We start from the raw sequence: 25,084 nt of genomic DNA on the forward strand, positions 1-25,084 counted from the left end.
AAATAGACTCTGAAGTGTTTGGCATATTTAGGATAATGGGAGGGCCCATGCATTGCAGGCTGTGTAAAACATGCATGGATGTATGGGTTTTCTCCATTCTCCTCTTGTATCTTATTATACATAAATTTTACTTACTTATAGATATGTAAGAAAAAAACTATTCCCCTCATATATGTTTGTACATTTGGAACGTCCCTGCATGTGTGTGAGTGGTCTTTCTATGTATAGACACTTGGGTGTCCGGACACACACACACACACACGGGGATGTATAATCGGTTGGTTTATATATGGGAGTTATTCCCCTTTAAATCCCTGGCTGTCTAGCCGTATAAGGTAACCATAGTGATCTTTTCCTTTAGCATCCAATATGTCCCTTTAGCTATAGTCCCAATCCCCTTTTTTTTTACCTTCTTTTATACAGCCAAATTGGCTCCTGCATATGTATATGTATTGATTAGAAACATGGCGATTAAACTAAGTAAAATATCTGAAAATTATTTCTGTGTATATGTATTGAGATATTATAGCGATTAGGCACAAATCTATTTAAAATGAAACCAAGGCTTGAATACGCATAGATATAATAATAATAATGAAAATAAGATGGCGAACGGACTCCAAAGAGAGGCTTGGTTTTCTAAATACACAGAGAGCATGCGCAAAAACAACAAGCCGGATACGCTGGCTAGAAATGTACTCACATAAAGAAAAGGGTAGCTCTCCAGCGCTGGTTGGATCCAATACAAGTTGGATAAGAAGTGTCCTTGGGTCCGTACCCCAAAGGGACCACACTGACCTTGGTGTTGGTCCCTATATACAGGCAAAGGTATCTTTACGGATTCAATTTCAAGGTGATCGTATACACTCCTATCTAGACACGGGGGGATTACAACTGACCTTGTTGCAATTCCCGGTACTCTTTACCTAGCACGGCGCCCATCGCGACCATCGCGACCATCGCATGCACTAAAAAACGGGTGCGATGCGATGCCCGCGATGGCCGCGATTTCCCATAGGGACCAATGTTAAAAATCAGATTGGTCGCGATTTTAGTGTTAAAAGTCAGATTGGTCGCGATTTTTACATAGGAAACAATGTTAAATGGGCCACAGAGCCCTAATAGTCCCCCTGAAGTGTTAAATGGCCCCCACAATTTTTAACGCCACCCCACGATCAACGTGAACCCGAAGCGTGGCGAGCGCAGCGAGCCCGTGAGGGGCGGCGGTACGCGTCCTCCGACCTTTTCATACCCCCACTATCCACGTCGGCGTGGAGTTGAGAATAGAATAGTGTGGCGAGCGCAGCGAGCCACCGAGCCCGAAGCGTGGCGAGCGCAGCGAGCCCCGCGAGGGGACGCGGATACCTTCACAGGTAAACGCGTCCCCTCGCGGGCTTCACAGGTGTCCGCGTCGCCACGGACACCTGTGAAGCCCGCGAGGGGACGCGTATAACTGTGAAGGTATCCGCGTCCCCTCGCGGGGCTCGCTGCGCTCGCCACGCTTCGGGCGCGGTGGCTCGCTGCGCTCGCCACACTATTCTATTCTCAACTCCACGCCGACGTGGATAGTGGGGGTATGAAAAGGTCGGAGGACGCGTACCGCCGCCCCTCGCGGGTCGGCTGCGCTCGCCACGCTTCGGGTTCACGTTGATCGTGGGGTGGCGTTAAAAATTGTGGGGGCCATTTAACACTTCAGGGGGACTATTAGGGCTCTATGGCCCATTTAACATTGTTTCCTATGTAAAAATCGCGGGCATTGAGCCAATTAACGCTAAAATCGCGCCCAATCTGACTTTTAACATTGATCCCTATGGGAAAATCGCGGGCATCGCGGGCATCGTGTCGCACCCGTTTTTTATTTACCCGCGATGCCCGCGATGCCCGCGATTTTTTACCCCCGACGCCCGCGATTGTAATCGCGGGCGCCGTGCTAGGTAAAGAGTACCCAATTCCCTATATGCACATCACGGTTTCTTTAAACGCTGCAATTTTTCTGTGACACATATACTCTGTTTCAGATAGTACTGACCTGGTGGCAATGCCCTATGTTCATATAGGGGTTTCTTTTAGTTCGTCCCAGTCAGCAAAATGAGTCTCCAGACCAAGGCAGCAAAGATCCAAAATGTCCAAAATTTATTGCAGATAAAATTCCAATACGAATAAAAAGGTAATTTTAAAAAATAATAAAGAGAGGGACCGAGAGCTCCAGATATAACCACCTAGTAAATCTCACTCATCCGGACTGAGATAGAGAATGGTGGGACCGATGGCAAGGGTCTGATCCTGAAGCTGTCCGTACCTCCCTCCTCACACACCAACGCGTTTCAAAGTTAAATCCTTCCTCAGGGTGTGCTGCTGATAGCTACATGGAGGGTTTTTATACCCAAATCCCAAATATTGGGATTTGGGTATAAAAACCCTCCATGTAGCTATCAGCAGCACACCCTGAGGAAGGATTTAACTTTGAAACGCGTTGGTGTGTGAGGAGGGAGGTACGGACAGCTTCAGGATCAGACCCTTGCCATCGGTCCCACCATTCTCTATCTCAGTCCGGATGAGTGAGATTTACTAGGTGGTTATATCTGGAGCTCTCGGTCCCTCTCTTTATTATTTTTTAAAATTACCTTTTTATTCGTATTGGAATTTTATCTGCAATAAATTTTGGACATTTTGGATCTTTGCTGCCTTGGTCTGGAGACTCATTTTGCTGACTGGGACGAACTAAAAGAAACCCCTATATGAACATAGGGCATTGCCACCAGGTCAGTACTATCTGAAACAGAGTATATGTGTCACAGAAAAATTGCAGCGTTTAAAGAAACCGTGATGTGCATATAGGGAATTGCAACAAGGTCAGTTGTAATCCCCCCGTGTCTAGATAGGAGTGTATACGATCACCTTGAAATTGAATCCGGAAAGATACCTTTGCCTGTATATAGGGACCAACACCAAGGTCAGTGTGGTCCCTTTGGGGTACGGACCCAAGGACACTTCTTATCCAACTTGTATTGGATCCAACCAGCGCTGAAGAGCTACCCTTTTCTTTATGTTTATGTGTAAATGCTAAGGAGTTGGTGCTCCTGGATAGCAATCCAGCTGCGGTTGTAGCGCTGTTTCACTGAGAATTCATTCTTGTATAAAGAAATGTACTCACGCCCACAAGGGCGGGATCTGCGCTAATAAAAACAGAGGCAAAACGTAGTGAGTCATCTGATGAAGCCGCTGACGAGGAGAGGCGGGGAAACGCGTCATCAAAGCATTGCCTGCTGAAATCACCACCGGAGCTTGGGAGACAGAAGCCGGAGCTGAGAAGTCCCTGAGAAGGCTACAAAATTGGTAAGACCAGTAGCCGGGGACCCGCCCCAGGCGTGCACCTGTTACCTCTAAGTGGATTACAAAGCTTAGCCTCCACAAAACGGAGCACAAGCACAAGGAAAACCCTTGGTCACTATACAAGTGAGTGGTATCGGATTTGACCAGACTATGACTAAAGTGATTTAATCGATCTGCTTGTGTGTTGCAAATACTAACCTGCATATAAGTGACTGCCACTAACATAACGCTTGACATTACTAATCTGGGTGTATCCAAACTAATGTGGTTATAAAACCCAAAAGAGCCACTCAAAGAGGCAATTCATGTGGCCTTATTAACAAGAAACTTAACCCCTTCTGTGCTGCTAATACCGGAATGAAGGCATGACTAGAGGTTTTCGCCAGCTAACATATTAAATTGTGTTATGCCTAATGTCTGAAATTGATTTTATATTTTATTCTTGATTGGTTTTTTGTATTTTTGTACTTTTATGACTATTGAGTCATTGTATGATTATTTTTATAAGTGTAGAAGATTGTCTCACCGGCCGGTGGTAAATGTTGAAATAAAAATATTTTTTTATTACTGTGGAAAATAAACCATTTTCAAATTTATCCAGATATTTGGGTTGTAGTCCATTTGCGCCGTTTACTTTGTTGTGGTTGTTTTGGTTTAAAGTAAAGGGTTGAGTATCCCTTTCTAAACGGCAGCTGGTACTACAACCAGTGCCCTGTGCTTGGTTAAATCACCCAAATTTTCTAATTCCATACAGAAGGCTGCTAACTCAGCATATGGTTTAATATAAAAGTACAATAAGCAATAAGAGAGCAGGGTTATTTTACTCAAGAAAAATGAAATACTTCGGCTTAATTGCAAGAATGAGCACAATAGAATATTTCTTATCAATGCGGATAATTACACTGCACACATTTGGAAAGATATAAAAATGTATCCAGTCCGATGGTCACATTTACTATGTCATAATTCATTTTGTCGACAATAAAAAAAATTGACATGGTTTAGCAGGTATGCTTACCAGAACACTGGCGCATCAGATCACAATGCCAGAACTGACGGTCACATGACCGCCAGGGCCCTGAAGAAGATCCTGGAGACATCGGTACCACCGGGACCAGGTAACTGCTGGATTTACACATTGTCACTGTCAACATGTTAAGCATGTTGACATTTCAACCACATCAACATTTTTGTGAGCCTAATACCTATCAAATGTTAACCTTTCAAACCACACCCCATAAAAATAGTTTTGTATAGTAATGGAGCTGTTTTACCGATTATTTATGGAACTCTTACTGCAGTTACTGTTGTAAATTGAAGCTATTCTATGGCCACCATGATGTCCAGCGCTATGTTGTAGCATTACCCATAGCCCTATACCATACCTCCCAACATTAGCTGTCTGGTCAATTTGGGGGTGTGGCCTACTGAAAAGGGGGTGTGGGCTGTACTAGCGACGCTGCTGTGAGGCCATGCCCCCATTTTTGCCACCGTGGGGGCATGCTCAGCAGCTCTGTGAGCTGCTGGCTATGCCCTCAGCCCCTCTGGCTGTAAGAATAGACGCTGTGCGCATCACACAGCCTCTATTCACAGATACAGGGGGGACTCCCAACTGCCCCTTCCCGGCCGCTGGACACTGCCGGCCGCAGGAGGGATGTGGGAACATCCAAAAAAAAGGGACGTTCCCGTAATAAGCAGGGCAGTTGAGAGGTATGTTATACACTGATGTCTGGGCCTATCTTTATATACCATCTCTGTTTTATTTTTTTATTTTTTTCTGGAGATACTGTGTTTATTATTTTTGTGAACAGTTAATTATCCCTTATCTGGTACATCTCTGTTACATAGTTACATAGTAGGTAAGGCTGAAAAAAGACTTGCGTCCATCTAGTTCAACCTGGTATAGATATCCATTGCTGATTTGGTAGGTTCTGTTTTTATATATATATATATATATATATAAATATATATATATATATATATATATATATATATATATATATATATATATATATATATATATATATATATATATTTCTGCTGCTGCTTCTTTCTGTCTTATAACTTTTAAGTTGAGGACATAAGTAACATACGATTGTCTCATCTGGTATCTTTGGTCAGTGGGAAATTTAATCCATGGTGGTCATTACCCAAAATGTCAGTACCAACCCTGCTATATGCATTTTGTGCACTCATTTTTATTTTCAGTTTACTTCAGTATTATGCATTGAACTATGGCCCTTATTCTGGTTCACTCGCAAGAGCAAATTCCTTCTCAAATGGACACAACCATATGTACTGCAGGTGAGGCAGATGTAACATGTGCAGAGAGAATTATATTTGGTGGGTTATTTTGTTTCTGTGCAGGAAAACTACTGACTGCTTTATTTTGACACTGCAATATAGATCTCACTTTAAAGTAAAACCCCACCCAAATCTAATTTTCTCTGCACAAATCTGCCCCCCCCCCCTGTATTGAACATGGTTTTGTCCATTTGAGAAGGAATTTGTCCTTGTGAGTGAACCAGAATAAGGGCCTATGTGCTATTATTATTCTAATTATTGTTATTTTAAAAAATCCCATTATCAATAATAATACTCCACCATCAAAACATCAAGTTTCCAAAGGGCAAACATCTGTTTGACCCTTCAGTGCTGGGGGCTGTATATAGTATAGTTAGGCCTCCTTTCCTCTGCTGGGGATTGTGTTATATAATTTTCTCCAAACTTTCCCACTAGCCATCTCATCAATTGTGTTCATTTCTGTTGAGTTTCTACGTAGTTATTTTAACATAAATAGCTGTTTTTGTTGCATTTTCTTTAAACAAATAGTTCAACATGAGTATAGTCTTTTTTTACTTTCCAAATAGCACTACATGACAAGGAAAACATAATGATTTTCATGACTGGCTAACAGAGGCCATGTTATCAAAAAGTTAATTGCTAAAATGTAGCTAGTGAGATTAACCCCTTCAGTGGTGGGTTGTTTTTTTAGGGAGCCCTCCCCACTTGGCAGGTTTTTTTATGGGGAGTGCTCCCTAAAAAAAAAACACCACTGTCCCCTCAGGTCCGGGCAGCATCGGTGGACTGTCAATCAACCGCTGCCGGGTGCCCTGTCCCTGCCCCCAGCAACTGGCTTGTTATAAGCCGGCGTCATAGATTGTCGTAGGACAGCCGGGGGAAGGGGGAGAAGGAGGCGCGGTGGAGGGGAGCGAGCCAGGCAGTGCTGAAGCTGCCTGAGTTCAGCATGTAACTCAGCAGCGCTGCCCAGCTCCAAACAGTGGCAATCCCGAGAATTCTCCGGGCTTGCCAGTCTGGGATTGCCACTGAAGGGGTTAATGCCAATATCATGTTTAATTGAAAAGCGTTTATTATAATGATATAACAAACAATAAACAGCCTGTGTTGACTTATATTGTACAGTACATCGTAAATATATGCAATTCTCAATAAACTTTATAGATTATTTAAAGAGCTTTATTGCACACAGATTGTTACATAGGATGTACAAGGGTTTTACAGATCCTGAAGTATTTTACTGTTCTTTTCTATATTTCCAACAGATTTGCTAGAAAACCATATGTCTAACACAGATGCGGTTTGTTGTGATGTCCGATGGCATTCCTGCAACACTATGGGTAACGACGCCCACAACACATCAACCAAATCTTTGAACTCCCAATCCATGTACTACCAACACCGCAGTCGCCACCACCAGCACCCTCACCATCGGCACCATCACTTACATCCTTACCATCATCATCATCACAAACCATCGCTGCTGCCGGTATCAGCGGGATCCCGCCTCGGAAACACCAGACTAAAGCTGTGCGTGTTGGTGCTTATGCTGCTCCACACCATGGCTTCCTTCTCGGCTGTGCAAATTGGGGTGAGCTTGGAAGCCATGCCTGGCATGGATGAGACATCGGCACGTGAAGAGTGAACATGCGGAAGTGCTTTCTGAAAACTCAGAAGATTGGAATAAGTTCTTCTAAAGGGTGCGCCCTTTTCTATGACCCAGAGGTACTGGGAGATCGCCCTCAGCAGCAGTTAACCATGACACAGCATGGTAAAAACACAATGAGTCCTGTGGGTTAGCGGGCCAGTGAGACACAACTTTGAGAAGGGTTCTGTGTCAGTGGCCTTGAAAAGATGCTTGTGTTAAGCAGAGGCAACGTGAGGCAGAGTAAGATTGGGGTGGTCCGGTATCATTATGAAGAGTGAATAATGTGGAACGAAGGCTTGGCCAAATAAAACATGGCACTCCATGGTTAGTGAAAGTAACAGTTGGTTGAGCCCGCTGGTAGCTACCGGTGAGCCTTATTTGTGGTAGATGCTAAGTGCTTTAGTGCTGCCCTGAATGTATTCTTGGTCATGTTGATTTGAAAGTTGGCCCAATTATCAAGCAGCGTATGGCCAAGTGGCAGCCGTATTTCTAACATGAACAAAAAGAAATAAAAACTATATTTTAACGCCATCATTCCAGGGTGAGAAAGGCGGTCTCATAAATAACAGTATCCTGTGTAGACGTCATAAAAATGTGTCACAGGGAAAAAACAGTAATCACTGGTTAACAATTATCAGGCATCAGGAGACACTAAATATTAACAGAATGTGCAAAAAAAATGAATTGAATCACTTGAGATATCACATGTGTATAGATACAATTTTATGTTTTGGACAACAAGGGATTAAGTGTATGAAAATGAGGAGGTCATATAGCATCATGCCCTGTCACGATGGAATTTGGCTGTCAAATGCGTGCAAAAATTTTACCAATACACTTATCTACAGAACCCATAGAGACAGTCATATTATACGCCAGGCCTAATTGACCTGTGACTACCTGCCAGATTTATTTTCATTCACACACTGTCATCTGTGTGTGCATTTCAAGCCTTGTATATAGGGGATTATTCTGGTTGAGTCCACCAGACCCTGCCCGGCGAATGCAGGGCTGCCCGCTCGCAGTGCAGGTTTTCTTAACATAAACATCCACTTGCAGGCTCTGGGGAACCACCCAAATCATTCGATGGTTGCTGACCATCGATTGAAGTCAAAGGTGCACACATATCTAAGTGACTCTCAGGTCACTTAGATATATACACCCCCTGCACCTGCGTCTGCGGGCGATTTGCATAGGAACGCCCAGTGTTCTCATGGGAACGCCCATGAATCCTTAGGCAATCCCATGGGGGTATCGCCTGGCCCGCCACCCCATGCACCCCGCCCGCAAACTGCAAATGAACGGGGGATCGAATTAACCAGAATAACCCCTGTAATTCCTATTGAAAATAGTGGATTACGTTTATACCACAAAATCCTAACACTTCTCTGCCCTCTGAAAACCTTGGCTGGTAACATTGGGTATTCGTAGCAAACTAATAGATGAGGTGAGAGAGATGTATAAATCTAAGGGCCAGATTCTCTAAGCTTCAAAAGTGATAAAATGTAGAGTGATAAACAGCCAGCCAATAAGCTCTTTCCTGACATTTTTCAAACACACTCTGTGACATGGCAGGTTGGAGCTGATTGGCTGGCGGTTTATCACTCTCCATTTTATCACTTTTGAATCTTAGAGAATCTGGCCCTAAGCCAGCTGTAGAAGACAGACAATTCCATTTATGTCTATTAAATGGAAGAAGCAGGGAAGTGTCTGGTCAGAGATGTCATATGGCCCCTAGTCTAACAGAGATATTTAAATGTTCACATACTGTATACAAGCAGACATATAATAGGCAAAACAAAATCATATTCTTGCAGAGATTATTATGACTACATGTTAATTATTTTCAAACCAGATATAATGCAGGTGCGCAGTTCATAAATAAATCCAAGAGACCTCCAGGCACATAACAGGGACACCAACATTATATTTTTGGAACTGCTGCGGTAAACATACTATGGACCTTATTCTGGTTGACACGCAGCGCTGAAAAGTTTGCACCACAGCATGTCTATTTTAGTCTGACCGTCGCTCACATTGGCGCCCGCCCCCCTTCGCAGGGCGAATTCGCCCACACTGCTGTAAATGGATGTTTTGCATAAACATCCATTCACAGCCTATAGGCGACACCCACATCATTTGATGGTTGCCGACCATCGAATGGTGTGGTGAGTACACACAAAACTAAGACACTCTCAGGTGGGTCCTGTGCGAGGACAGGGCAGGCAGCTGACATCCGGTGATGTCAGCTGCCCGTCCCCAGCACCTGCATCATCGGGGCATTAGCATGGGAACGCGGGGTGTTCCTATGTGCAAATCCCCCAGCCTGCAGCCGCCCGCCCGCACTATTGTGTGTGAGCGCCTGGTGAACACTTTGTTTGCCATGGCCACTTGCACGCAGCACATGCACAGAAATGCGCACGCGCAAAACAAAAACATCACGCTTCTGTGCAAATTCACATGGGAGCACATGGACCAGAATAAGGTCCGATGTACGTACATTACCGTGTTTTTATTATGTGTTTTTATTACACCGGCAGAAATGCACCTAGAAATGCACTTTCTATAATGTACATCTGAGAAAATGTAAAAAGGATCACATTGAAGTATAGTACAGGCTTGGTTTCCTTCTCTGGCAATGTGTGCTCTTTCCAGCCCTTTCATTTCATTTCAATATTTTGCCTTTCTATAGATTCTCAGGATTTGTGTATAACAGGCCTGGTTCAGAGATAGCAGTGGTTCCCATGCTGTGTGCTGGACAACCCGGGGTGCCTTGGGACACTTGCAGGCCAGTATGCCCCAGTTTGGTGGCCAAGGAGTGATTCAAATTGATCAGTAATATATAATAGGCAAAACGAGTGCTTGTTGCTTCCCACATAACTGACATATAAACACAATTTTCTTAAGTTAGTATTTTTTTCTAAATTTTTGAATAAGAAACATTTGGCCTAGGGGTGCCCTGAAAAACCATTTTCATACTTTAGGATGCCATGATTCATAAAAGTTTGCGAACCACTAGTGTATGGGACCATCAGCAACTATCCCCAGTGCCCCCTCTTACTGCCCACTAATGCTCCCTGCCTGTCACTGCAAACACCGTAGTAAGCAAGTGCGTAATGCGACTTGGAAGCATGCACAGTGTCATCAAATCGCTGCACTGCACAAATCAACATTGCGCTTATCCCTGAGTCACAGCTAAAATGATGCAGACGAGTGCAGTTAGCATGCATGTGGTCAGAGATACTCCAAATCCATAAAGCATCAGGTACAAGCAGCATTTTACACCTGCAAAGATGACACCTGGGGTTATATGTACTAAAGTGCGGGTTTATAGGAGATATTTACCATTGCAACCATTCACATTCCAGCTATTTTCTTCTAGAAGGTGCTAGATACATGACATAGTAGAATCTGATTAATTGCTATCTGCACTTCTATAGTAAATATACCCCCACTTCTGTACTATAAACTTACCATCGGCAATCTTTATGCCCCACACTTTAATAACTTATCTAATCTTATCTAACTTAACACTAAAATAAAGAGACAGACACAAGTGCTGGCGTTTCAATATGAATGTCAAATTTATTGATTGACAACTATTTATATTGATTCTATAAAAGAGGGTGGCGGCCCTAAAGAACGGTCATAGAGAAAAGAGGGGTAAGATGACATCACACCATTCACACATCATTGGTGTTCAACTCTCCCACGCTACCCACCCAGGCAGATGGTGTATCCCACCCCTGTCCAAGGGGCATGGGCTACTAGCGTATCATTGACGGGAGAGCGCACCCCACTATCCTCATATCACTTCCATTTGAACAAGGACCGTTCTTTACCGCCGCCAAGAAAAGATAGAAAAATAGGGAGGGAGGGTGGGGAAAACCGGGCCAGAGAGGCAGATCACCTGACTCTCTTGCTATTCCTACTACAGGAAACTCCTCCCTAGCTCCCTAATTGGCTATTGCTGCAGCATTATAGCCCTTATCAAAACCACAACTTAAAGTGCAGGCATCTCAGACTCCTTCGGTAGTTTATGTCACCTCTTAGCTTAATACGCCCTCGGTTTTCTTTCTATGCTGCCACCTTATACCTATACGTGTGCCAGATGTATTAAACATTGAAAACTGATAACGTGGACAGTGATAAAGTACCAACTACACAGCTCCTAACTGCCACCCTAAAGGCTGTATTTGAAAAATAACAGTTAGGATCAGGTTGGCTGGTTATAACTCTCCGCCTTATCACTTCTCAAGGCTTTTTGTATATTCTGTGGGACATCATTAATGATATAGGTAGTACCGCATAGTAAGCATGCAGCTTAAGACTCCTATTAACACTACACCAAAAACCCAGGACGTTCCTGGGTTGGGTGCATTCACACTGAACCGGGTCTGCCCTTATTAGTATTCAGCCATTGATATTTGTTAATAGAAAATGTGTGTTTTTGTTTTCTATTTAAATACATTTTGCTTTAAAGCTGTGCTACTCATCACTAGGTAATTTTTTTATTTTTATTACTAAGATGTTCCCTCTCCCATTCCTCCTCCCACACCCAGCTATCAGCCAGTTATTACCATTCCTCAGGGTTATATTATAGCCAGTCAGACAGTTTGAATCCAACACAAATCCTGGGTTGGATGCATTCACACTACAGGCGACCTGGGTTGTACCCAGGAAAAACCCTGGCACAGAGCAGGTCTATGCACCTGAGACTTCGGCTGGGGTCATTTCTGTTTACACAAAGCAAAACCCCAGTCAGTCCACATTCATAGGCCGGCTCATGTATATACTAGTCCTTGGCTCCCATCATTTGTGACTTAAAAGCTGCCAGTGGAGCTAATGACACAAAGGATTTAGTTGATGTCAGAAATGATTCTTTATTCCATTCTTATAGTGCATGTCACAAATTTAATTATATTGGAACACAATACAGACGCTTCTAAGTAGTCCTCAGCTGCCAAATAGGAATGAAACTATTCTTGGATTGCCTTGGCAGCTGAAAGCTGTTTAGCAATTACACATCTGTGGTCCTTGCTGGTGGAATTCTACTCAAGTGAAACGGAACATGCTTCCCTATAGGAATTCTGTATAACTTTTTCAAAGCCCCACAGAGTTCATATATATACTAGATGGAAGCATGATTAACCTCATCATTTTTCACAAGTAATCTTTTATATTATATATGTGTTTATAATATAACAGAAAATCTATTGACGTAAGGACCATTTTGCATTTGTTTGTGTTATATATATACAACTTGGTTCGATCCATGCATTAGCATTGTCTGGTTAATGTAAAAAGTTACAATGGTCAGATATAAAATAAAGTTCTACATTTTCATACTGTATGAATGTTCCCAGCAGATGAAAAATCCTCACCCAAAGTAGTAGTTTTACAATTCAGAATGACCGATCGGCATGTGACATATTACATTGTTGATTATAAGGTTGCCAGAGGATCTGTTTAATAAGGGACAGCTTCTGTGACTGATTAAAACCAAGTGAAGTGGTAACATGAAGCCTGCCAGCCACAGATTCTGTCATTCATGTGTGTGTCCCTCATGGAAACATAGTTCTGGGAACACCCTACTGTTGAACCCCTTTTTCTCTAGTAGGTAGACCCCTTCCTGGCAAGTTTCATATTTTATTTTATTTAAGTAACGCATATTTTTTTCTAAATGAAAACATATATATATATCCAGAAATCCAAAAAGAGGGAAAAACAGCACTCACCAGTCTTCTCATGAAAGTTCAAATCCAGAGTTTAATACAATCAGAACTATAGTTGCCGAAGTTTCGGTCCTGGTGTGGTACCCTTGACCCAGTACCCCCACCCTAGTGTTGGTTTGCAGTTTACTGATGCTTGTATTTCCATCGCCTTGATAAAGGTCTGCACCAGTACCGAAACTTTGACAGGGTATCGTTTTGATTGGATTAAACTCTGGACTTATACTTTCATGAGAAGATGGGTGAGTGCTGTTTTTGCCTCTTGGGATTCCTGGTTATGTAATTGGGAGTGCTGACTCATTGCAGTACTCTCTAAACGGCACTGCAGCGGATTCCTGGGTTAAAGGTGAGAGTGCAGAGTGTATATATATATATATATATATATAAAACAACAATTGTGAGATGGCGCCCAATAAAAGGTCTCAAAATCCTTGAGAATGTTTATTTTCATAAAAAGTCTTTAGTTCATAAAAGTTGATAAAATTTCACTTATGGCAGATCATACGATATGCTCAACACTTGTAAGAATAGATGGAATACTTTCACATTAGTAAAGAACCCAATGCGTTTCATCAAAATAAGACTTCATCAGGGGTTGTTCAGTTCTAAATGTGTGGCGTCTACATTAGCATAGAGGTTGTTTCACAGGCAATACAAGCAGCTTCAATGTTTAATTTTCAACAATTCCTGAAGCTTATACTCTCATTGCATCATCAGAGAAAGATTTTCCTTCAGGGGGTGATTTGTACAATTGATCGTCTTTAATATTAACCACCGATAGTAATTTTGGTATGGGATGGCTTCAAAAATCTTTATTCTTATATGGAACATTGGTAACTTTAAATCAATGACAGCTGCAATTACCATCCAAAATTGGCAGATAGTACACGGGCTAGTTAAACTCCAACACAATAGACCATAAGAGATGTGCTCTGCAGTGTGACTGTGTCAGGCTGTAGGAATACTCTTACAAGTACCAGTTAACATTGACCGAAAGCTTGGTATCACTTAGCTTCTACGATGACTTTCCAAATAAACTCAGTTTTATTGCAGCTTATCCCATAATAAATAGAACTGTGGAAAAAGAGCAGACCTCCCAGTAAAAAAATATTCCTCTATACGGATCCAAATTTTGCAACATAAAGGAACTATAATAAAATGGTATCATATATAAATGTTATCATACATATTATACATACAACAGTAAAAGAATCCAGGAAAGCAGCTCTCCTTTCTGAGCAAAAGGCTGTTCAGAAACTGCTAAGAACATTGGATAATGTCTTCCTCATGGGACTGCTATTATGATATGCATGTTTCCATATCTCAAGAGCTGTTCAAATATAAACATATTTTCCATTGAAATACATTTTCATTGAAACCAGGCCAGCATCCCATCAATGAGGATGACCACTGGGTTATATAAAGCCTTTCCTTTATTAGGTAGCCTATGGAAAAAGTATACATACAGAGGTTAGCAAACAATAAGTTACCCGCTTCCCAGGGCTCTCGAGAGTTCTATTGTTTTAAATGAGACAAAGTTGAAACTACAGATAACTCAAATGATGCGCTAGTCATTTCTTAAATAAAAATTTCATAAATTTGTGAAAGGTGGCACTACAAATGGTGAAAAGGAGTATATATTGCAATATCCATTAACCAGCACATAAATGGTAAATATGCTTGCTCAATATTTATTTATATATAACAAATGACTAGTGTATCATTTGTATTATCTGTAGTTTCAATTTTGGGTACTTATGTATTATCTGGGCTCCCATATTAAATGCACCCCATTTTTCATACCCCTACTATCCAACTACGCATGGAGTTGATTTTATATAGTGTGGCGTGCGCGGTGAGCCACCGTGCCCGAAGCGTGGCGAGGGGACGCGGTCTCATAAGAAAAACGGGAGCCCAGATATTACATAAGTACCCAATTTTGTCTCATTCGGAGCAGTAGAATGCACTCCAAAGCCCTCTGAAGTGAAGTGGGTAACTTATTTTTCGCTAACCCTGTAGTGTGGAGTCATGCAGGTTCTGTACTTGGTGTTGGCAAACATCCTAATCATATATATATATATATATATATATATATATATAAAATTATATTTATATATATATATATGTCTAGTGTCCGCTTGTGTGTCTCTGAAACACTACCATCTGTTGAAAACTACATCTCTCACACATGCACAAACGTAGAGGCAATCACAAGGTAGCAGACAAGCTTTTGAAGCTTTTGCTTCGAGCGGGCTTACTAGTTCTCTATAATGTGCTATTAGGAGTGCCCATTTTGAAAGAAATATTTATTTTCAGTTATAAAGTGCACATCTTTTGTGCATTGCTTTACAGACAATATTTGGCCATTCAAATCGGGCACTGCCCCACTAGAGCTTACAATGTTGTGTTCCCTAACAATGAACATACACACTACTAGGGTTAACCCTTTGAGTGCCAACAGCTCTGTGATATCGGCTAAAAATGCCAGCGTCGCTCACATTTGTTATATGAATTAAAATAAAAAATGTTGTGTAAAAAAAAGATGGTGGGTGAGATTTAATAGGATGAGAGATTCATAAAGTGAGAGATTTGGTAAGAAATCTCCAGGTTTTTTTTAAAGCGGCAATCATTTACACTGCAAAACCAGTTTGATCTTGAAGTGTAAATGATTTCCGCCTTAAAAAAACTGGATATTTCTCCCCAAATCTTTCAATTTCTGAATCTCTCATCCTATTAAATCTCACCCTATATTTCCTATATAAGGGAAACATTACAGGTCATTACGATGAATAAAAAATGTTTGCCAATTTTCACACCAATTTTGACAAATTCACTTGGCACTCAAAGAGTTAATTTACATATTACAATAATTTTGGGGGGGGGGGGGGAGTAAATATATTTGTATATATTTGGAATATGGGCAGTAACCAGTGTACCCATGTCAGCACAGGAAGAATGTACAAACTCCACACAATTAGGGACTTGGGAATGGAACCAAAGACCTCAGTGCTTTAATAATGCTTACAATTGCACTATGCCATTACTTTAATAAAATAAATGACTGCACACATCATGAATACAGCATGCTATCATTAAAGTGACTTTAAAATCTTCATAAGAAGGATTAGGAGAGATTGATTTGATAAATCGTAAGCCAGGATTCCAATGAATATAAAAGAAGTGCATGTATAAATACACATATGTCAGTCATACAGCCTTCCTGACAATAGCATATCCTTCTTCTTGATCCTATCCTATTGTCTTTGGTGTCACAGAAGTGATGAGTGGTCACTTCATACTTGTTCTTGATAATCAAATACATTTGTTGCAAATATAAAGGCAATGTGAAAGAACCATTTGTTTGTCCTCTATACAATGATACTTTGGTCAGTCCTGAGAAAGTTTATATCTCGGTTACTCAACCTGTGCCATTCCTTCTGTTCTGGAACTACATCTTCCAGCATGCCCTAAAACAGTTTTTCTCTTAAGGCATACCAAAACTGTGGCAGGGCATGATGGGATGTTTAGTTTCATGGCAGCTAGAGTGACCTGGATGATATGTCAGCAATGTACAGGTCGACGTGCACTAGGTCGACATTGACAAAGGTTGACACAGGCAAAAGATTGGCATGCCAATGGTCAACACATGAAAAGGTCGACTTTGACACCAAAAACATGAAAAAACATATTTATTTATTCAACCTTTTTATATGCAGACTTCTCCATGTCAACATTCTGCTTGTGTCGATCTTTTGTCAATACTGATCTTGTGCATGTTGACCTTTTGGATCAATTGATCGACAATCTTCTATACATCTAAGGCAAAATGGCCAAGTACGAGTGCTACAGCTGCAACATAAAACAAACCAAACAGAACCAAACTTTGGACGCACCAACCACAGATTTTCCTCAAATTGCATTCAACACCATGAGATACGGAGTTTAGCTAATCAAGAGGATTGGAAGTAATTGTATTTTAATTTTCTTTTATGCAATTACATACATTTTCAGTTCAGTTTGCCTATCTGGATGATCCAGACATACTTGGCAACTGAACCAATTTTCAGATTTGAAAGCCATTTTCCTGCTGCTCTTCATAGAAGGCACACCCGGTGGAATTATAATGTGTTTTCTTTTGTGTGATTTAAACACGCTTTATTCTCCGCTAACCAGTTACTGAATGCTATGTATTTACCAAAGAAAATGTGTCACTTGTACACTTCTGTGCGGCACTACAAAGAACATCTGAGAATGTTAGTTTCTTTAGACTATCGCGAGGTTACATAAATCATCTGTTGTGGGGAAGTTACTTCCTATAAACATTCCCAGTATCATGTCCTTTACATCTGTTCATTATTAATTGGCTTAGACTTAATACTCTTTTGCTGGAGCATACGTGCTTTCCATATAATATATAAAATGCTAAAAGTCCAACATTTCTTACACCTGACTTTATTGGCAATAACAATTTACCCGAGAGAGAAGGCAGTCAAATAGTAAAGGGGAATGTTAGAAACAATATAGAATTCCTAAAGGCTCACTCTTTAAAATAACTGAGCAACAGATCTCTCTCCAGTGTCTAATTTGTCTTTCCTGGTGCACATTTTCTTGCTCTTGACATTCGTAACCATTAAATTATCCCAGATATCTTTGTTGCTGCTCTAGAGGGCTCCCTGAGTGAGATTAAAAAGTCTCTGACTTACAGCTGCCTTCAAATGACCCGAACATCTGGGAAATAAACTCAGCCAGTATGTCCCTCTGCCTAATAGGGATAAGATGGAGCGTCTCTCCTAATCATAACAATACAAGATTTCTCTGTTCCATGCAGGAGGAATAACTTAGTTACTATTGTGTTTCATCTGACACTGTGTTTTGCTAAATGTTAACTCTTACACAACCATGAAATGCAAATATAAAAGTGTATATAGTACCACATTTATAAATACAAAAGTACTCATTGCCTATATACTTTAGAGGCTGACAAAAGGGGAGATATAGATTTAGCGAATCTTCTAAAAGAGGATAAATGGAAGTGTAGGCCTTATAAACCAATCAGATTATAGCTGTCATTTTCTAGAATGCACTAGACAGATGATAACTAATCTGATTGATGGCTATGAGTGAAACCTACAATAATGTTGTATTCTTTCTAGATGGTTTGATAAATCGGACATTGGATACAATCATATGCTCTCTGTGGTCTCTGGAGGAACTAATGTCACCACTTTCTGTTGAATTCATAGGCTGAATATTGGTCCAGGCTACATAAATACGGTCTGTGTGTGTGTAGGCAGTGCCAGTGGGCACCAGTATCTGTATAATCCATGATCATCATAGTATATATGTTGTTGATATCCATAGGCGAGCACACATTGAGTGTTAGAGTTGCACAGGCACCCCCTAATGTGTACACACCATTATGAATACCTCCCTGTTGCTAGCAATACCAGAAATACCTTTAACTTTTTAGAACTGTATTCAATTAAAAGAAGAGCCCATCAATTGTGTGTGTTTTGCATTGGTAATTGTACTAGACCATTGTCATATCACTACAAACCTCCATATATATATATATATATTTTTTTTTTTTACTTTATTTGCATGTACTGTTACACTGAGTAATTAGAAGATTAAAACTGAAATCGGCCGTAGATTATGTTGTGGCTGAGAGACGTTTTATATTGTAGTATGAGAACTGGCATAGTCTGTAATAGCAGCAACATGAATTCTGTCTTGTACAGTATATTGGGTACTTTTCTTAATAACAATACTTTAAATCATCAAATTATGAAAAGCCTTTTTTTTGTTGAAAGTTAATTGAATTAAAGGAGCAATAAACCTTAAAAGATGTTGCTTCATGATAAAGGGATTCTAGTAATATTCCTAAATATTTGAGTAAAAGTTTCAGGAACTTGTCTGTGCGGTGATAAAATAGTGATTGTGGAGCGATGGATTTTTCCCATGTGGACCGGATTTCCTGCCTTTAATTCTGTTGCAGGACATTGACATCTTATTTCCATCATCTGAACTGATAACCAAAGACTAGCTCACAAAAGATAAATTAGTATCTTGTGTTAATGATTGATCAATATTCTCTGGCTTTTTTTCTTTAGCTATTAAGGAAATTAGGTTTACCATTCAGCTCATAGTAATCCCATTATATTTGTATGTAATCATGTGTCTCTTTATACCCTTCTGCGTAGCTCTGCTGAACCTGTAAGGAATATGCATGTGCATGTATGTAACTACTCGCGGAAAAACACTAAAGACACATAATAGGCATCTTGGCATATCTGCCCCTTGGTATATGGTATACACCATATACCCTCTGATGTTAACCATACCAACTCTAGTCGGTATCTGGATGGATGACAGAAAATGCCTAGGTCGACAGGCAATATGTCAATGCCAACATTTTGACCAGCAGAAGGTCAGCATTGACAAAGGGTCGACACAAGCATTTAATTTCAATTTATTAAACTTATCATCGTATCCCAAGCACAGCAGTAGGGGAGCGAGGCATCGTATCACAAGCACAGCTATTGACGTGAGACATGCGATGGTACGTGCTGCACTAATTGGAGGTCTACATGCTCTTGTGCCGACATTGACACCCAAAAAACCTTCAAAAACTCATGTTGACCTTTTCCATGTGGATCTTTTATTTGTGTCAACCTTTTATCTATGTCGACCTTCTGCTGTTGACTTAATGAATGTCAACCTATATATTGTTTGTAAGCTATACTACAACCCTCTGTAGAGTTACATGCAAAGTATACTAATAATATACTGAGAGCACCATCGATGGTCTAAAAGCCCGTACACACATACAGTATCACTGTATTTAGGGAGCACGCTCCCGCCACCGGCCCAGTACTGGTCGCTGGTCAGAGGCGCATGCTCCTCCGACCAGCGGCTTTCCCCTTCAGTGACTTATGGTGTGTACACACGTTAGATGTGCCTTAAGATCCTATCCACGATCTGATCAGATCGGATCGTGGATAGGATCTTAAGGCACATCCGATTTGCATCCTATCTTGACTATATAGTGCAGATCTGCACCATATAGACAAGGCAGCCAAGACTTTCTGGCTTCCGATACGTGAACGCGCATCGGGATCGGATCGGGTCGCAAGGGTTAAAACCCTTGCGATCTGCATCCGATGTTGATCCGATGCCAATCCGATGTTGACTATATCGTCAACATCGGAAAGGAAATCGGACCGTGTGTACACAGCATTAGTTTTCATCAGCAACCATCAGTGGTCCGGATGAAAATGGGACACTTAGTGATTTGGTTGCTGAGCGATGTGAAGTCGAATTCGCTCAGCGACCACATCGCTCCATGTGTAAGGAAAAACATGGCTCATCACAGTTTACAGTATATATTCAGTACTAGTATGCCCGATCGAAGCAAAAGCTGTGAAAGCTAGTCTGCTACCTTCTGTGTTTGTGCATGTGAGAGAGAGAGAGAGAGAGAGAGATGTAGTTTCACTCACTGCCAACAGATGGCAGTGTTTGGGAGACATACGGAAACTAGACAGATATATAGATGATATACAGTATTCAGTATATAGGACATAGCTATTCAATATCAGCTAATATTTCCACCAGGCAGAATATATCATCAGTTTTCAAAAAGAACAAGTCGAACTTACATTCAACCTATTCAATTTCAGGTCCGTTTTCCGTCTGTCTGAAAAAATCCCGACAGTCGGAAGGTCCGTGTATTGGCGAAGACAGCCGCCAACAGTCGAACAATTTTGACAATGCAGATTCAATTTTTAACAAATTCAAATCTGCATAGGAGTGTCCCCAACTAAAACTGACCAATGATATTTCGGCCCAGTGGATATTTCAGCCAAGATTAAATACCCCCTAAAGCTGGAATCTTTTTGCACCTGTGCTGATAGTTGTCCTACAGGCTCTGATGTAAGTCTTGGCCTACAGGCTCTGATGTAAGTCTTGGCCCTTCTGTCACGCACAGTTTGCACTGCGTGTTCCTATCATGAATAAATATTCACATCCTCAAACACATTAATAGTTACACATGCTTCCCAACATTTCAGGTAAACAGTGTGGAACATCTTATTAAAATAAACTTTTCTTTCAGTAATAGATATAAGGCAACACTTAAGCAGACTTTGTACACAAATATAATAAAACACATAAGATAGTATTTTAATAGGTGTACAAATATATATTCCTGTTTTATTATTGATTTAAAAAAAACACATATAGCTGCAGATTTGAATAAATCTAGAAAATTATCTTTATTTTTATATTTTATTTACTTAAAAATATATATGCTTTTCCAAAACTGGAAGAAAATCATTGAGTGTAGACAAAATAACATAAATGATTGTAAATAAATGTAGTTAAGAGATGCAAATATAGCTCAGAGTTATATTATTGAGGTACCAATAGCTATTTTTGCTGAATTACTACTTAACAGGGATCATGCCATTGTTTTGGCTATATCGTACAAAGTAATTGCTTTTCAGTAATTTATGATTGCTGCAATGGTTTTTAGACAGCAGGACACATAATTAGCCCTGTCATGGGAGTATAGTGCCACTAACAAGTACCTATTGAAACTGATCAGTGTCTGTTTGTTGAGACCATCTTCTTTATAGAAACATGCATACATAGGGTAGTATTCAATGACATTTTTCACCATGTACAGCGATTCCTGTTTAGGATTCGCTGCACATTTGCCAGCATTCAGAGGGCTAGAGGATTCGCTGCCAGCCCTCCCTCTCCCCCTATTGAACGTGTCAGGGGGAGAGGGCGAATGCCGCAGGAAGCCGGGGCGAAAGTTGAAGGCAGGAAGTTGGCAGCCTCCCTGCCTGCGCCAGACGCTGCACACAGCAGCAGGGGGAGAAGGAGGGCTGGCGGGGACGCAGGCAGCAGAAGCTGCCTCCTGAAGGAGACTGGGCATGGACAGACAGGGCCACGGCAGACGGGGAGGTGGAGGGAGCACTGCGCTGGTCCCGCTCGTGCATATGTAATGAGTGGGACCCAGTGCAGTGAATAATAATGAGCAGCTCCCCACCCCCTGCTGACATGATGTAAAAAAAAAAATTAATTAAATATATATTCATGTAAATGTAAAGAAAACTTTTATTTTAAAAGAACACATTCCAGTTCACCATAAAAAGATGTTGAATGCAAAACAGTGAAACGTGGCAACAAAATCATGCTGAAAGCAGTTCTCATCCTAGCATTGAATACACTCTCAGCAAATCCCAGTGAAAACTCCATTGAAATACACCAGCGAATTGCAGCGAGCATGAAACGGAGAACTGACCGGCATTTGCTGTTCGCTTTCGGCGAACAGTGATCGTTGAATAGGGTGAGTCAGATTTGAAAAGATTCCCCGCAAAGCGTGAAAACAGCCGGATTCGCCCAAAAAAAGCGGTGAATCCAGAACACTGAATACCGGCCAAAGAGTCAGAGGTCCAAATGACCACCTGGTAATCAAGCTGACACATACAGTACTTGCCAAGCCTCCCAGGATTACCAGGAGATTCTCAGATCATGCTCACCTCTTCAGTGAGGTGATTGTGTAGAGGCCAAGATAATGCAAAATGCAGCACAATGCCCATACAGCTCCCGCTGGGACATAGTGGCTTATTTAGACAATGATCACGCAGCTGAAAATTTGCAGGCTGGTTGGTTTTTGATAGACTGAATGTGTACGGATCATAGCGTTCATGCACGAGTCCATCCTGCAATAAAATCCTGCTACTTTAATTGATCGCTGCCTGAATGCAAGTTGATTGACAGAAAGCCGGCATTTGGGGGTGGTAGCCGCCCATTTTCTGTGAGTGTCAGGAAAAAGGCCAGGCTTTGAGGGAAGCGCGAGTGACATCAGCTTCGGATCCGAACAGCCTGTTTCTATCGCAGCCACCGAGTAAGTCCAGGGCTACACACAGACTGCACACATTGGGAACATAATTAGATTGTGAGCATCCTGCAAATGGATCGCAGTGAATTGCCGATCCAGCTATTTTTCGCAAGACCTGCTAAGCCATGCTTGTCCAAACTATGGCCCTCCAGCTGTTGTGAAACTACAAGTCCCATCATGCTTTGCCACAGTTTTTTTATTAGATAATGTTAGATCTATGGCAAGGCATGCTGGTATGTGTAGTTTCAGAACAGCTGAAGGGCCATAGTTTGGACATGCCTGTGCTAAGCTATTCGCCAGCTTGCAATGGGCAGGAATTCACTGTGGTTGGGTGGCATATACCTGACTCCGCAATATAGCAGAGCAGATATACAGTGTGTGCGTGTGTGTGTGTGTGTGTGTGTGTGTGTGCGTGTGTGTGTGATAGGGTACTTTGTTACATCTCTTTGTTTTTGCTTTGAAGAAATGAGTTTATAATGATAATGAGATTTTGCATGTGATTGTATATAAGGTGCTTTTCAACTATTATTAACATATTTATTCTCTTGCAAAGCCCAAGTTAGATAAATGACTTTTGTGATTGCAGAAATAAGGTTTTAATTAGACTTTCATTGGTTCTCATTTTTTTGTTAATTGTGGTGTTCCTTGCGGACCAAATGTATTGAGCAATTAACAAACTGGGGCCCCGTGTAAGGAGGTTTACAAAGGCTGAATGTTTCAGCCTGTTGAACATCGAATAATTAGAGGCCCAGCCCTTAAGACAAACACATCCATTAAATGCAGAATAACCACAAGAAAATTATATTTATTATTTGAAAGCATGTGATGCTATTCCTTGAAATGGTCCTGCAAATATCTAGTTACACATAGCATTGGTTTAAACAAATATTGTTCAAGCAAATAGTGCCACGCAAAGCATGTGCCTGTACCGTGGCATACAGTTGTTTGTGTAATTCATTTCATTGCATCCACATTTTTTCTTGTCAAAGACAATTTCTAGACGTCACACATTAATCAATTACAGTGACTGTTGTGTTTCATTGCAGAGCAGGCCGGGGGTTTTCCATTAAATTATTAAAAAAAAGGGTTTCTTTAAACAAACAAATGTACACAAAGGCACAAAATCATTTTACTAAAATATCAAAATATTGAAAACATTAGTTATTTGCATAGTAGTAATTCACTAAACTTAGCCAAGTGAGATAGTCAATTCCATTTTATTTCCACCCATTATCATTTACTAATTGAATTGAAGGCAGATTTCCAAACTGATGGCATAGCGATTAGGGTCTGGTCTAGCCATCGCAGGAGCTAGTAAACTTCATCAATTTATGCACCACGTTACGGTATCTCAGGTGTGCTGAGGTTGAACTAAGCAGCTGGGACCAGCCAAGGTTTCCTGAGCAGAACTGTGTTAAATAGGCAAACAAAGCTGCTTCTTCCGTGCAGACCTTATGGCAGTGTGTGAAAGCCAATGGAAAGGACGGGGGGGGGGGGGGGGGGGTAAACATATATACACACACACACACACACACAGGGCTCTATGACTCACCTCTGCTGACCTTTATTTAACATTAGCATATTCTACAGCAATTTATAATCAGGGAGACAAAATAAATTTACCAGAGAGACATTACAAGAACATCATCTGACACAAAAGCTGAAATGGGACTACTACTAATACTGTAACAATAGAATTTACTTTCCACAAGGACTCCAGACGTATGGTTGAGTCTGACCCATTGACGTTAATAATTGTATGCATGTGATGTGACACATGCAAATAATATTTTCCCTATCACTTTCTTTTATGGGGTTGGAGAAGCCTCGGGAATGTGCACATCTCTCCCTTCCTGTGGATTAGAAGCAATTCCCTACAACACAAAACTACAGTACAAAGAGGCAGCCTTTGACAATGTGCCCTGTGGTAGTAGGCCTGGTCCCTACTTTTGATGCCCCCTATAGATAAATCCTGTCAGTAAACACACAGATCATCAGTGTCTGCAATTAGTACATGTGTGTAAAAGTAATATAATGACTAGTAATAGTTCCAAAGAGGTGATCCCGAATACAGGAACATTGGCACTGCCAGAGGGTAAAGCTAACCATAAAGAACATTGCGAGGTCTATAGATAGGTGCATTTAACTTAAGTGCTTTAAAAA

General features: G+C 41.1%; 1 protein-coding gene across 1 annotated transcript in view; it reads left to right on the plus strand.

The window, feature by feature from the left end:
• NALF2 (NALCN channel auxiliary factor 2) overlaps positions 1-16,364 on the plus strand; it is a 257,503-nt gene extending 241,139 nt beyond the window's left edge. The window contains exon 3 of the mRNA XM_083159136.1: positions 6,897-16,364. Within this exon, the coding sequence (XP_083015262.1) occupies positions 6,897-7,276 (380 nt within the window). The 3' untranslated portion in view covers positions 7,277-16,364. The remainder of the gene's footprint in view (positions 1-6,896) is intronic.
• Positions 16,365-25,084: the final 8,720 nt, after the last annotated feature.

This window comes from Crinia signifera, chromosome 9 (genome assembly GCF_055691185.1).
Source record: "Crinia signifera chromosome 9, ASM5569118v1, whole genome shotgun sequence".
Lineage (NCBI taxonomy): Eukaryota > Metazoa > Chordata > Amphibia > Anura > Myobatrachidae > Crinia > Crinia signifera.